This window comes from Musa acuminata, chromosome BXJ1-7, assembly GCF_036884655.1.
Source record: "Musa acuminata AAA Group cultivar baxijiao chromosome BXJ1-7, Cavendish_Baxijiao_AAA, whole genome shotgun sequence".
Taxonomy (NCBI): domain Eukaryota; kingdom Viridiplantae; phylum Streptophyta; class Magnoliopsida; order Zingiberales; family Musaceae; genus Musa; species Musa acuminata.
Genome location: NC_088333.1, coordinates 35,472,425 through 35,485,442, shown reverse-complemented (window position 1 = coordinate 35,485,442; position 13,018 = coordinate 35,472,425). Strand labels below are relative to the sequence as shown.

The window sequence follows — 13,018 nt, the reverse complement described above, 5'->3', positions numbered from 1 at the left end:
GTGGGTTTTGTCTGTTCATGCGACTAAGGCGTTGGACTCTTGACTCCATAAGGGTGAAGTACTCTGTTTCACTGCCACAATTCAATCCACATATGACTTGTTTTTGGGCGTGAAGACTGGATGGAAGAACATGGGTTGCTGGTCACAGGTGTCGTACCTCCGCCATTTGTGGAGGACAGGAGTTCGTGAGACTCCAAAGACAGCTTAGACATCTGCTTTGATCCTGAAAACCTCCTCAATGATGGAAAACGAACGCTATATAAACTATAAGACTAGCTCTCGATGAACATCCACAACAAATATTAGCTGCAAGTACTGTTGCATCTCTCTCTCTCTCGTTCAAGCATTACAATTCGCGATCACAACCAGGAACTACAAACTACAAGCACATCACCTACTTTCGTTCTTTATTTCTTGGATGCGGAGTAGTGCCATTAACATTGCGGTGGATGAATACTATCATTCGATGTCAGAGAGAGGTCTTGTACGTTAAAGAATTCCCGGCAAGTACTTAGATTTCAGTGGTAGAATACCGGGGGAGAGTTGGAGGAGGCCGAAGAGTTGACCGAGTTGAGAATGGTGTTCCAGTAGGTCTTGTTCCCCTCTCGCTCCACTAGTCCGGTCGCCTCCTCCTCTTCCTCTTGGACGCAGGAGTCGGAAGTATTCTGGCCCCCGGAGTCACCCAGCAGCATTGCAGTGAAACCTGCTCCTAATTGGCCCCATGAATACCCTGCTTGCAAAGTGTATGGTTCCGAAAGCCATGGCGCCTCGCTGCCGAAGGCCTCCATGGAGAAACCTGTGAAGCAGTCCACCCTATCCTTCGCTACGCATTTCCACCCCGCGTCTTCTGGCTCCAGATTCTCACCTTCTTGATGGGTCGCCGCTGCCTCGGCCGGTGCATTGCCGTCCACCAGCTCAGTGCCTGACGCCATGATCGGCAGCCAGTTCTCCGCCAAGCTCAACGTGGAGGTGGGCGACTCCAGGTCGATCCTTTCGCCCTGAGTAGCCGGCTTCGCGGACCAGGCTTCCAGCCATGGGTTGACAGGAGCTGGCGGCAGTGGGGTCGTGGAGGATGAGGAAGAAGAGGTTCCCATCTGCTGCTGCTGCGGTAGGATTGTGGAATTGGATGCTGCACGGAGCTTCGACTCCCTCGCGAGGCGGGCCTCGGCTTCGAGGCGTGCGCTCTCCCACTGAGCCATGTGGCTGAGGTTGGCAACCTTCTTGGGGTGGCCGTTGGCGGAGCTCAGCGTGTCGATCTTGGCCTTGTGGGTGCAGGGATCAATTCCCATCTTGGCCAGTCGCTTCTTCAGATGGGTGTTCCAGTAGTTCTTGATCTCATTGTCTGTTCTCTTGGGTAGATGGGTGGCAATTGCGGACCACCTGAAAGAGAGGAAATAGGACTCTCGTCAACCAGCATCATCACAACAGCTGTTGAACTAATAGACTTAGATCAACTCAAAAATCTCATCTAGAACATGCTCTGTTTTTTGTCGTTCGTTCTTTCTCATCGAGTTCCACAGTAATTATTAAGCAATACGCTTAACTTTTTGTTGGTGAATTTTGAAGGATTTGAAGCAGAGAATAGCCGAATTACGAGAAGGTAATGGATGATTAGAAAAGCTTGCTTATATGGATTTTTCAGTGACAAAGGCCTACCTCCAGAATTGCATTGCAGAAAGAACAAGTGATCATTACAACAGAGACCTTCACTGGCTTCTGGCATGCAGTGCAAAGAATCATTTCAAACTTAGCAAACAATGTAGCTTTTGGATTATTATGTTGGAAATAATTGAGTACCAAAAACATGGAAGCTGAATTTTGAAATTGATTCTAAAGACAGACTTGATATCGATCTGTAAAAAATTATAAATTACCGAATAAAAATATATGCCTGGCAAGATGTGAGCAACATTTTGCAGTCACCTGTTACCAAGGAGAGCATGGAGTTGGATGATGGTCTGCTCCTCCTGGAGGCTGAATTCCCCCCTCTTGATGTCCGGCCGAAGGTAATTGGTCCACCTCAACCTGCAACTCTTCCCACACCTCTGCAGTCCTGCAATTACCGGGGAGAAGAAGGATCACGATTCTCTCCTACCATCTTCTTCTACGCATTCGCGACGACGATAGATAGATCGATAGATAGATAGATAGATAGATAGCTCAGGTGGCTCACCGGCTTTGGCGGGCAGCGCTCTCCAGCTCCCGTGCCCGTGCTTCTCAATGTAGGCGAGCAGCTTCTGGTCTTCCTCGGGAGTCCAAGGTCCTTTCTTCAGCCCAATCTTCTCACAGCAAGGTGATCGACCCATCTCACTCAGATCTTCACCTGCAGCAAGGCCAAGAAGTGGAGTCTTTATGGTGGAACTCGAATGCCAGTGACAGAGGGAGTGGGAATGGTGAAGCATAAATGGGCGCACCAAAGCAAGGTCTTCATACATAAATTGCAGACAAAACTACTGTGTAAAGGTGTGTGTCTGTGGACACATCATGATATTTATCGCACCTATTGCATTAATGTAATGCATACGACAAAAAATAGTGTAAGAAAACCATTGATAGATAGCGTCTCCGTTCGAAGATTCATCGGGATGAACAGTAAATCTTACATCCATACTTCATGTACGACTATTCCAATTTATTACACATAGTCTCTCCTTATCTGATCAAGTCGAGAGGGTGAGCGTCTTCCGAATCCATCCAAGCGGATTGAGGTCGGACGAATCGAAAACTGGCACCTGCTGGAGTCACAGAGGATTTATGCTTGGGATGAGGATCTACCTGTCTAAGATCTGCCATTCCTCATCCAGAAGCTGCTGCTATCATCAATCTGATGAGGAGACGAGGTTTCCTTGGAGGTTTTCACCATGACAATATGGTCTACAGCTTCTTAGTTAATGCTCCTCCATGTTTACCGGTCCGATCCGAGCACAGACGTGGGATCTGTAGTCAGACGGTCGTGTGATGGTGAACAAGAGGAATCGATGGTCCCCTTTGAGATGCGTTGGTAGTGGAACAGGAACATGGTGGTGTCCAACCATGGCAACGTGACTGACTCCTTCACCTAATACATTTATGGATTCGAGTTATTAGCTTCTTCTCTACCAGGGCGACCTGCTTGTGTACCGCATCCACACCCACAACTCGGATCAGTACTCGAAAGTCTCTCCATCGTCGATCAAAATCTCCTCCTCGAGAGCTCTTTCACCATCAAACTTATCTCACAGCCTTCATCAATGCAGCAGTCATTGTAGAGAGAATAAATGTAGCACTAAACAAGAGGGAGGTTTGTTCCTGACATCAGTTTTTCCTTTCTATTGCTAAGCAATATGATGTCATTTAACACTCCATAAACAGTGATGTCGAGGGCCTGCTTTTAATGGATTCTTTGAACTAGAAAAGGCCGCCAGGGAGTGAAAGAGCTCTAGAAAAAGCAGTACTCCACTTGCCACTGAGGTGAAAGAATGCTTTCTGACTGCAATGTATCTCCACAATGAAGGTAGCAGATGGTGCTTGACCTGTTGACTTTTGGATTCAAGTTCAATATAATGGAAAGATGGTTTTAATTCTGATGGTAAAAGCAGGATAAAGATTGCCCAAAAGGATCAAAGGAAGAGTCAAAGAGTAGTACATTGCTCATAGTGTCCTTAGTCACCTTCGAAAGGGACTGTAAGGGCCAAAGATTCATGACTCTTTCCAAGAAATTAGATTCTTGGATAATGTACTACTCTCGTTGGCCCTTTGTGGATCATTAGGCATTCACACAACACCAGCAGATGGTAAAGAAAGAAAAGAGAAAGGAGACAATGGTGAAAATGAACTCATGGCTTGTCACTGATCAAGGCTCTTGATAATCCAATTAGCATAATCCGGTCTTCTCTGTCACAGATTTATAAGATTGGTAACATTCATCCAAAACAAGCTTTTGAATGGTGTGAAGTGAATGAATGGTCAAATTAATGATAGAAACAAACATTCATCGTAAAACAAAAACAAGTTACAGAGTCTAAATATCAAACATTTACTTTTACGACGATTCAATACAAATTATTTATATATAGTGATAATATCAAGATAACATATCTATACGTTAATCCTATATTTTACTCTTGAAAAAAAAATATGATTATCGATTTTTACTTTGTTATCATGATTTAAGACTCGTCATCTATCAACTTATAGATGCTATTACTAAGCTTTTACAATAATTATAAATTATAAAATTTTAATAATATATTATTATGATTCTACCAATAATAAAGATCATGATCTCATACACGTGATCTTGAGCGTACAATGAACTCCTCGTAAAACATAATCCCTCGAGAATGACTGCCGTTTATATTTTATTTGGACTTACTCAACCCACTATATTTTATGTGGAAAGGAATTCGAAGCAAAAGGTCCCTTATCTTATCTACTCTCAGCACCATATACAAGACTTCCAGGCCAAATCCGCCTTGCCTGAAGCCTGCATCCAAGAGCAGTGATGGAGGCAGCCATGGGTTTCTCGGCACCGAAGCCACATGTCCGCAGGCCTGCTCTTCATTCAACCACCGGGAACCTGTGCTTGCTCCCAAAAGCAGTAGATAAACATCTGATCATTCACCAAATTTGCTTTCTCGCCTTCTTTGGAATCTGTGCTTTGAAGCAGTGCATTACTTCTCGGTTGCTCTGTTGTTGCAGTTGAGAAGTTTTCCGGCCTCCAGGTGGACCACTGGCTTGTCGCAGGTAGGCTTCACCTTTCCATGCTCAGTAGTAGCGTTTCTGAGGATTCTCGAGAGATGAAGACGGGTTTTGCAGTGTAATGAGGGGAAGAGGCAGGGAAGGAGCTCTTCGTGGAAGTCGAATGCTCTCCCGGATTGGCCTCTGATGGCCGTGATGATAGAGCATGTGGCGAATCAGAGGGACTTTGTGGTGCACAAGTCAATTTGGCATCTCAGCGATGAAGCTATGAAGAACGTTTGTAAGTGGAAACAGATTAAGAATCATCTCCTTCCCTCTCAGGCTCATGTGTTCTTCTCCATGTTGTGAGTTGTTTGTGCAGACACTATGTACATCATGTTCACCTGCTGGGGATGCTGTTTCTTTGGATCCACGAAAGTAAGACTGCAGATTGCCTCTTCGTTTCCTGCAGCTATTATTATTGACGATCAAGCACATGGTTGTAGGATCCTTTCTACGACGGAGAGGAGTATCGCAAAGATGGAGGAGATGGAACTGTGCACTGGGTCTATGAAAAGGTAATTTACCTTCTCGAATCCATCAGATCCACAATCACACTGAAATGCCTGCGAGCTTAGATCAGACAAAGAATCCTCACGTGTCTGTCCACAAAACACCCAGGCCAGTGTTGAGTGCGGGAGTCTTTGAGCTCCTCCAGCATTCTACACGATTTCATGATATATTGATAGATTTCAAAATGCGATCGAGCAGCAAGAAGACATCGAAGAAGCTGCAAGAGCAGAGCTATGGAGGGAGGAGTTGATCGAAGAAATTGAGCAAAAGGTTGGAGGGCTGCGGGAGCTGGAAGAAGCTGGAAAACAAGAGGAGCTTGTCAAGTGAAGAAGGCTACTTGAATTAGATCACATAAGAACATGTCTGATATGCTAAATGAACAGCCGAGTTCATATAAGAGACATCGGATTGGACGCCATTACATAACTCTGTTCGATCATTCAGCTCATGTACTACAATTCAGCTACTTAAATCAAGAATAAGTGTCCTGCTTTTATCATCATACTAATCTTAACATAGTCTTCTTTCCTGATTGGAGAACACCTAATTTCCTGTATTAATGATCATAACATCGTTTTTGTAAACCAGTGTCAGCCTTCTCTGTCATGACCAATCTCAGAGATCTTAAACTTCATACAGTAATCTCAGCATGCTAAAATAACCATTTGGGCAATGGCAGCCAACTTATCAAGCTCATGCTTTCCATCCCTCATAGCCCAAGACAACTTGTGCTCCTCCCTTTTGGTTCCTGTTCTTCGACAATTGCAAAAATGATATTAAGGTATAATTAATATTGATAGGATATTAAGAGAATCTTTTGTATACAAACAAATATTACCAGATCATAACACATAGCGGAATAAAATTAAATCATAATTAAATAGAACATCAAGATTTACGTAAAAAATCCCTCCAACGTAAAACGTAAAAACCCAAGGCAAACCAGAGAAAATCCATTATAAGAATAATGAATATACAAATCTCAAAGTCTCTTGCCCAAAACCGAAACAATAATCACAAGAGAATAACTAGGATACGTGAATTACTGTGCACAATATCCAAAATCTCCTAATTAATCACAACAAGAATCTAGATTTGATCTAACCTGAGATGAAAACACTGCTTAAATGATTAAGAACAGTTTTCTTCCCTTTTCTTCTCTTGTTTTTCTGTCATTTTCTCATCCCTTTTAGAATCACGTAGCTGTAGTATTCTAGCCCTATTCGCATCTCTTTTTTTTTTTTTTCTAGCCGCCTCACTCTTTTGTTAAAATGGTTAGGGTTTTTAGGTTAAAGAGAGGTAGGCCATGAGCTGTTAAAACCCACTATGGGTTGAACTCATGGGTTGTTAGCCCAACAGCCTCCCCCTTCAGCCTATAAGGGAGGCTGTCTCATGACTCCTCAATGTGAAACTGTGTAGACTAATTGTCGGCACATCTCCTGTCTTTCTTTTGGTAAGGTCTTTCTCAATATGGTTGCTCCATTACCATCTGTATGAATTTTCTGAAGTTGCTGTTGAATCTCGGATTTTGATGATGAAACTAATTGATTGTATTTAGATGTTTAATTGCATTTTGAGTGATGTAGGTCTACTCGATCAGGATTAGACAGTTGACGCATGAGGAATTGACGTTGCGCCAGAGGAGATCACATTAGGATATTGGATGACAGAACGCTTCGGACATCGGGCATTGGGCTAAGGAGAGCGGAATTGCTTCAAGGATATCAGGGTTGCGGAGATTAACTACCGATTGGGCAACAAGCTACAAGAGAGGATGATGCGCTGAAAAATCGGACGAAGCGCCAACCAATGATGTGTCGGGCAACAGAATGTCAATTCGCATTATAATAATTGTTTAGATCGGAGTAGAGTTTTGGTTTGTATGTGTAGAAGTTCGCCGGAAGAAGTCTTGACTTGCGGACTTTATAATAGCTTAGAAAATGTCTTTAAATTCATAGTTAGCACATAAATTATGGTTAGGATTAGGTGTTAATCTTATAACTAAAGTAGGGGCTAATTGGGCCCGAGTTCGGACTGGTTTGAGCCAAGTTTGGAGCCCAACCAATGAGCTGAAATAGTGTAGGCGGTGGCACCGCTAGAACTTTGTCAATGTTGAAATTGATAGGCGATGGCACCGCCAGCCTCGGAAACCCAAGAGAATTTAAAATTTGGAGCCCAAATTTGAATCCTTTTGGGGCCTATAAATACCCCTCAATTCTCAATTGAGAAAACAACCTTTGAGAAGCAAGAGATTGAGATAAAAGTCTTAGCAAAGCCTTTAGCAAGTTTTTGTTTTCAATAGCTTGAGTGTTCACCTCCCTCTTTCTTTTTGAAAATTTGTAAGAGTATGAACCACTTGTAAAAGGTTATAAGAGGGGTATTTGCCCTTCCCCTTCAAAGTGATTTGCTAGTGGAAGTTAGGAGCCTCTTCGAAGAAGGCTTCGCAAGTGGATGTTGGTCATTTTGACTGAACCACTTTAAATTGGTGTGTTCCTTGAATGTGTGAGTTCTTACTTTCCTGAAATTGTTATTTACACTATTGCTAGTTTTCGATTTTCATCTACTCAAGTTATTATCGAAACGAAATCTCCTCGTATTTACGAATTCAGTTTCAAACTTATAAGTTTTAATCCGCTACACTAATTCACCCCCCCCCCCCCTCTTAGTGCCGCTCCAATCCTAACAATTGGTATCAGAGCCCGATATTTCTCATTTCGTATTTACACCTGAGAGAAATGGCTCTTCATGACTTTCAAGAGGGCTTTTCGGTTGTTCATCCATCGTTGTTTAACGGATTGGACATTACTAATTGGAAAACTCGAATGAGAGTTTTCTTGATTTCTATAAATTTGGATTTATGGAATATTATTGAAAACTGTTTTCAACTTCCCTCTAAACTGATGAACGAATTGTCGGATTTGGTGAAGAAGTATTTTTTCTTTAAACGCAAAGGCTATAAATGCCTTATTTTGAGCTTTGGACAAAAATGAGTTCAATCGGATTTCTACGTGCGAAACGACTTTTGATATTTGACGAACACTTGAAATCACACACGAGGGAACTAGTAGAGTCAAAGACTCGAAAGTTAACATTTTATTGCATGATTTTGAGCTTTTTCGAATGCAACCAAGCGAGACTATAGGCGACATGTACACCCGTTTCACGGATGTCGTCAATAATCTAAGAGTTCTTGGTAAATCTTTTCCAAATTTTAATCTCGTAAGCAAGATCTTAAGATCTCTTCCAAAAAGGTGGGATCCTAAAATAACCGCAATACAAGAGATTAAAAATTTAAATGATTTTCCATTAGAAGAATTAATCGGGTCATTAATGACCTATGAAATGATACTTTTGGAACATTTTGAACCAGATTAGCACTTGCACCACCTTCCAAAGAATACGAAGGATTTGGAACTCCGGACAAATGAATACCACTTGAGCGATGACTCAAGTGATGAGGACAATGATGAACTTGAACTTCGAACACTAAATCTTAATAAGTTCATTAAACAAAAATCTAAAATAAATAATGAACTTGAACGGAGGAAGAAGCCAAAGAAGAGGAAGGCAACCAATGATGAATCAAGAACTTCCAAAGGTGAAACGGTGAATTGGGCTTTGATGGGCTTCGACTATAAGGTAAGTAACTCAACTCTTTTAAATTATTTTGAAATTACTTGAAGTTTTTCATGAGTGCTTAATTTAGATAGTAGGAATAGGAAATAAAAATTTATTTTTCAAAAATTAATCATGTTTTTCTTTTTAGCATCTTTGAAAAATTAAAAAATTTGATCATGAAAAGTATATTACTAAGGTTTCATGCATGTTATGTTTTGAAATGTTGAATGATGTATGCAACATTAGGGATGATAATTATATGATATGTGATAATGCTTAGGATTAATCCATGCCTGTGTATCTTGATGATTTTATGTCATGCATGAGTTTTTGAAGTAAATGTTGATTTGAAACTCTCATTTTAGATTAACATGTTTTTGGTCTAATCGTTTTTATGACGAATTAAGATGACATTCTCATGACATATTAAGATGACATATTGCATGTACATCTATGTATGAATTTCTTGATAGTCTTTTGATGATAGATGTGATATCATAATGTGTTTGGTCTTGACGGCTTCATCACGAAACTTATGTTTCGATTTTAAATAATGATACATGTTTTCACAAAAGACTTGAATACCCTCACATGAAATCAATTGTATGAAATGGAAATGAATTTTTTATCCTATTGAAATTAATGAATTTATTTTACCAATCTTGTGAATCTCATGAAAATAAACATGATGAATATTTTGAAAATAAATGAGTGTATCATGCATTTGGTCTTAATGATTTCTCTTGAACATACTTTTTAAAATCATACTTGATGATGAATATTAAGATATTAAAATGATGTTATCATGGAATCATGCTTGATGATTTGTTTTACGAAATTTACCTTTCCGTCTTAAATGTTGACACTTATTTTATTAAAGATAAAGGCACGCTTATAAGAAGCAAATCACATGAATAGAAATTTATAAAAATGAAATACGATCCTCTATCGTATCGACTTTTCAATAAATCTATGCTTGTCATGTATAAATTTATTGAATGCAACTTTGAGGATGATTTCGGATTTCACAAATGCTTGATTCATACTTATGACATGAGACACATTTTAAATATGAATCATGTTCAATGCTTCAATCATGTTATATCTCCCTTAATTCATTTTGTTCTCCTAGATTTATTTACCAAAGAGGAGAATCTTCCGAAAATGAAATGATACAAATGAATCACTTATCGATATGTCTTTTTGAAATATCTTTTTAATGTGATGTTGATAATCTGAGATGCCTGTTGGAATTCATGACATTAGATAATTGAATCCTTAACTTACTCTGGCTTGAAAATAGATGTTTAAAATCTTGCTTGATGAGTTGTTTTATAAGATTTTGCCTTTACGTCTTGAACTTTCATGCTTATCTTGATTTGACATATAATGACTAAGGCATGCTTAGATGAAAAAGAATCACTTAAAAAATGCTTTTCCCATCTGATCGAGATTAATGATTTCATGAGATTTTGTGAATCTCGAAATTGATTTTGATGACTTGATTATGAATTTCAAGTTAACGATTTGATTTGAATGAGTTTTATCTAAATCATAATCTTGATCTTGCAAAATTAGAATCAGAAATAATATATTTTTGTATTCATGAATTGATACTCACAATATGAAAGTATTGGTATTCATGACTTGAATTTGATTGAAACATTGCATGCTTAAATTAATCATTCTCCTCTGTTTAAAAAATTCTTTAAATGCCTTATGTGATGATTGAAAATTAATTTGCTTTATGATAAATCTACGTATACCATTTTGAATCTCTTGAAAGTAATGTTGAGATTTTGATGAATTTGATGATTTGAATTTGAATGAGTTTGTATTCGAATTATGATCTTGACTTCTTGGATTTACTACTTGAGATTTTCTTTAATCACAATCTCTTCTTTGTACACCTACAATTTTTGTTATTTAAAAAAAGAAGAGATTTGATAAAATGAATCATTGTTGACTTAATGTTCGGTATCATGAATACTTTATTATCATACATGAAAATAGTGATAAATATTTTGAAAATAAATGTTTGTATCATGTTAGATGATTTTACATTTTGTGCATGATGAGTTATAGTTATGATTGAAATTATATGAATGATGATTTGGAATCATGCATATAATGATGAGTTTATATGTTTTGAAAATATATATAATGATTTGGTATTATGCATGCAATAATGATGCACGCAATGATGAAATATTCATGATAAAATTATTATTTTAATATTTATGACTTGAATCTTCCTTTCTTTTTGCCAATGACAAAGGGAGAGAAAGAGTTGCTACTATCTTGATGTAAAGGGTCATCTCAAAGAGAAATTAGCTACCTTACTTTCTTGCACATCTAAAGAAAAGATACAAATGTAACACTTGCCAAATTGTTTGCTTGCCTCATGTAAAACTTGGTCCCTTGCTAGTTTGGTATTTTGCTAAGGAAGCAAAAATGACACTTCTCAAAAGAGAAGAAAGAGCTTGCTTTCTTGAACATCTTTAATTTGCTAGTTAGCATGATGTACAATTTACTATCTTGAACATTACAAAGAAATACTATCATGCACATTGCAAAGAAAAGCAAATATGCCAACTTGCACATCTTTAAATTTGGTAGCTTGTATGTAGTAAAACTTGCATATCGTAAAAGTTGCTAGCTTATAGAGAAGCAAAAAATTGCTATCTCGAAAGAAGCAAAAAATGCAAAACTTAGAAAACTTGCAATATAATTGCTCTTGCCATGCTTTGTATCAAAAATAGGTTGATATCCTTAAAAGCATCGTATTAATTTTTTTAGTATCGCAATGTATCACATGTATCGCAAATTGAAAATTTTGAGACTATTATCATATCATGTTTAACAATTGATGTCTTTCATAACATGATTTCTTTCAATTTTTGTCTTGTATGTATCATGTGATGATTGAAATATTGAATGATGTAAAATCTTAATTTATGTAAAAGTCTAAATCATTGATTCCTCTCCTTCTTTTCGGCAATGACATAGGGGGAGAAAGATTGCTAGCTAAGGCAAATGCTGGCTAGCTTGTACTCTTCCCTTCTTTTTGACAAAAACAAATGGGAGAAAGCTTTTACTAGTTAGAACATGCAAAGAAAAGTAAAGTGCAATCTTGCGCAAGAAGAAGTGTTAAATTGCCATGATTGAACTTTAGAATCTTACTATGCTTTTATGCTTATATGTTGCTATGAAAATCTAGCTTCATGTTACAAAAACTTGAATATCTTTTAAAATAGCTAGAGCTACTTCTCCTTTTGTTGATGACATAGGGGGAGAAGTATATTGATGACTTCATGCATTGAATTGAATATTTTATATATATTTGTATGATGGTTTAAATGTTTTTCATAACATGTGATGAATGTTGCTTGGATTTGGGATAATCCAAGTGTTCTATCAATGACATATTGATAGGGGGAGTTTGGTTAAACTCCGGGGAGTTAAGGTTAACTCCGGTAGTCATCAATTAGTTGTCATCATCAAAAAGGGGGAGATTGTTGAATCTCATATTTTGATGATGAAACTAATTGATTGTGTTTAGATGTTTAACTACATTTTGAGTGATGCAGGTCCACTCGATCAGGATTAGACAAATTGACACAAGAGGAATTGACGTTGCGTCGGAGGAGATCACGTCAATATATTGGATGGCAGAACACTTCGGATATTGGGCATCGGGCCAAGGAGAGCGGAATTGCACCAAGGATAACGGGGTTACGGAGGTCAACCACCGATTGGGCAACAAGCCGCAAGAGAGGACGATACGCTGAAGAGCCGGACGAAGCGCCAACCAATGATGTGTCGAGCAACAGAATGTCAATCCGCATTATAATAATTGTCTAGATCGGAGTAGAGTTTTGGTTTGTGTGTGCAGGATTAACTACGATAAAGATGAAGATATAAAGCCAAACAAATTGCCGGAGTCAAGCGCGAAGGATTCGTTGGGAGTTCGAGAGTCCAACGGAAGTCTGAATGTTCGTCGGGAATGCTACCGGAACTAGCCGAGAATGAGTAGGGAGCTTGCCGAAGGGTTTTCGGAAGCTCGCCGGAAGGTACGTTGGAAGTTCACAGAGCTCGCCGAGAAATATCGTAGCTTGCCATAGAAGCTCGTCGGAACTCGCCAAGATCAAATCGTGAAGTCTAGGAG

General features: G+C 38.8%; 2 protein-coding genes across 3 annotated transcripts; one reads left to right on the top strand and one right to left on the bottom strand.

Moving 5' to 3' along the window:
• Positions 1–482: 482 nt before the first annotated feature.
• Positions 483–2,434, bottom strand: LOC135679127 (transcription factor MYB106-like). Its single transcript, XM_065192557.1, has 3 exons — positions 2,174–2,434; positions 1,924–2,053; positions 483–1,380 (listed from the first exon to the last, which is right to left on the bottom strand). Exons 1-3 carry the CDS (start codon positions 2,400–2,402, stop codon positions 519–521), a joined length of 1,221 nt encoding a protein of 406 aa, XP_065048629.1. The 5' UTR covers positions 2,403–2,434; the 3' UTR covers positions 483–518.
• A 1,967-nt stretch (positions 2,435–4,401) lies between these two features.
• On the top strand, positions 4,402–5,734 carry LOC135679126 (photosynthetic NDH subunit of subcomplex B 4, chloroplastic-like). 2 transcript variants are annotated; one of them, XM_065192556.1, is made up of 6 exons: positions 4,402–4,579; positions 4,681–4,725; positions 4,798–4,960; positions 5,042–5,097; positions 5,166–5,237; positions 5,341–5,501. In XM_065192556.1, exons 1-6 carry the CDS (start codon positions 4,484–4,486, stop codon positions 5,365–5,367), a joined length of 459 nt encoding a protein of 152 aa, XP_065048628.1. In that variant the 5' UTR covers positions 4,402–4,483; the 3' UTR covers positions 5,368–5,501. The 2 variants fall into 2 exon arrangements, with proteins under 2 accessions (XP_065048628.1, XP_065048627.1); XM_065192555.1 differs by having other exon boundaries at positions 4,409–4,579; positions 5,431–5,734.
• Positions 5,735–13,018: the final 7,284 nt, after the last annotated feature.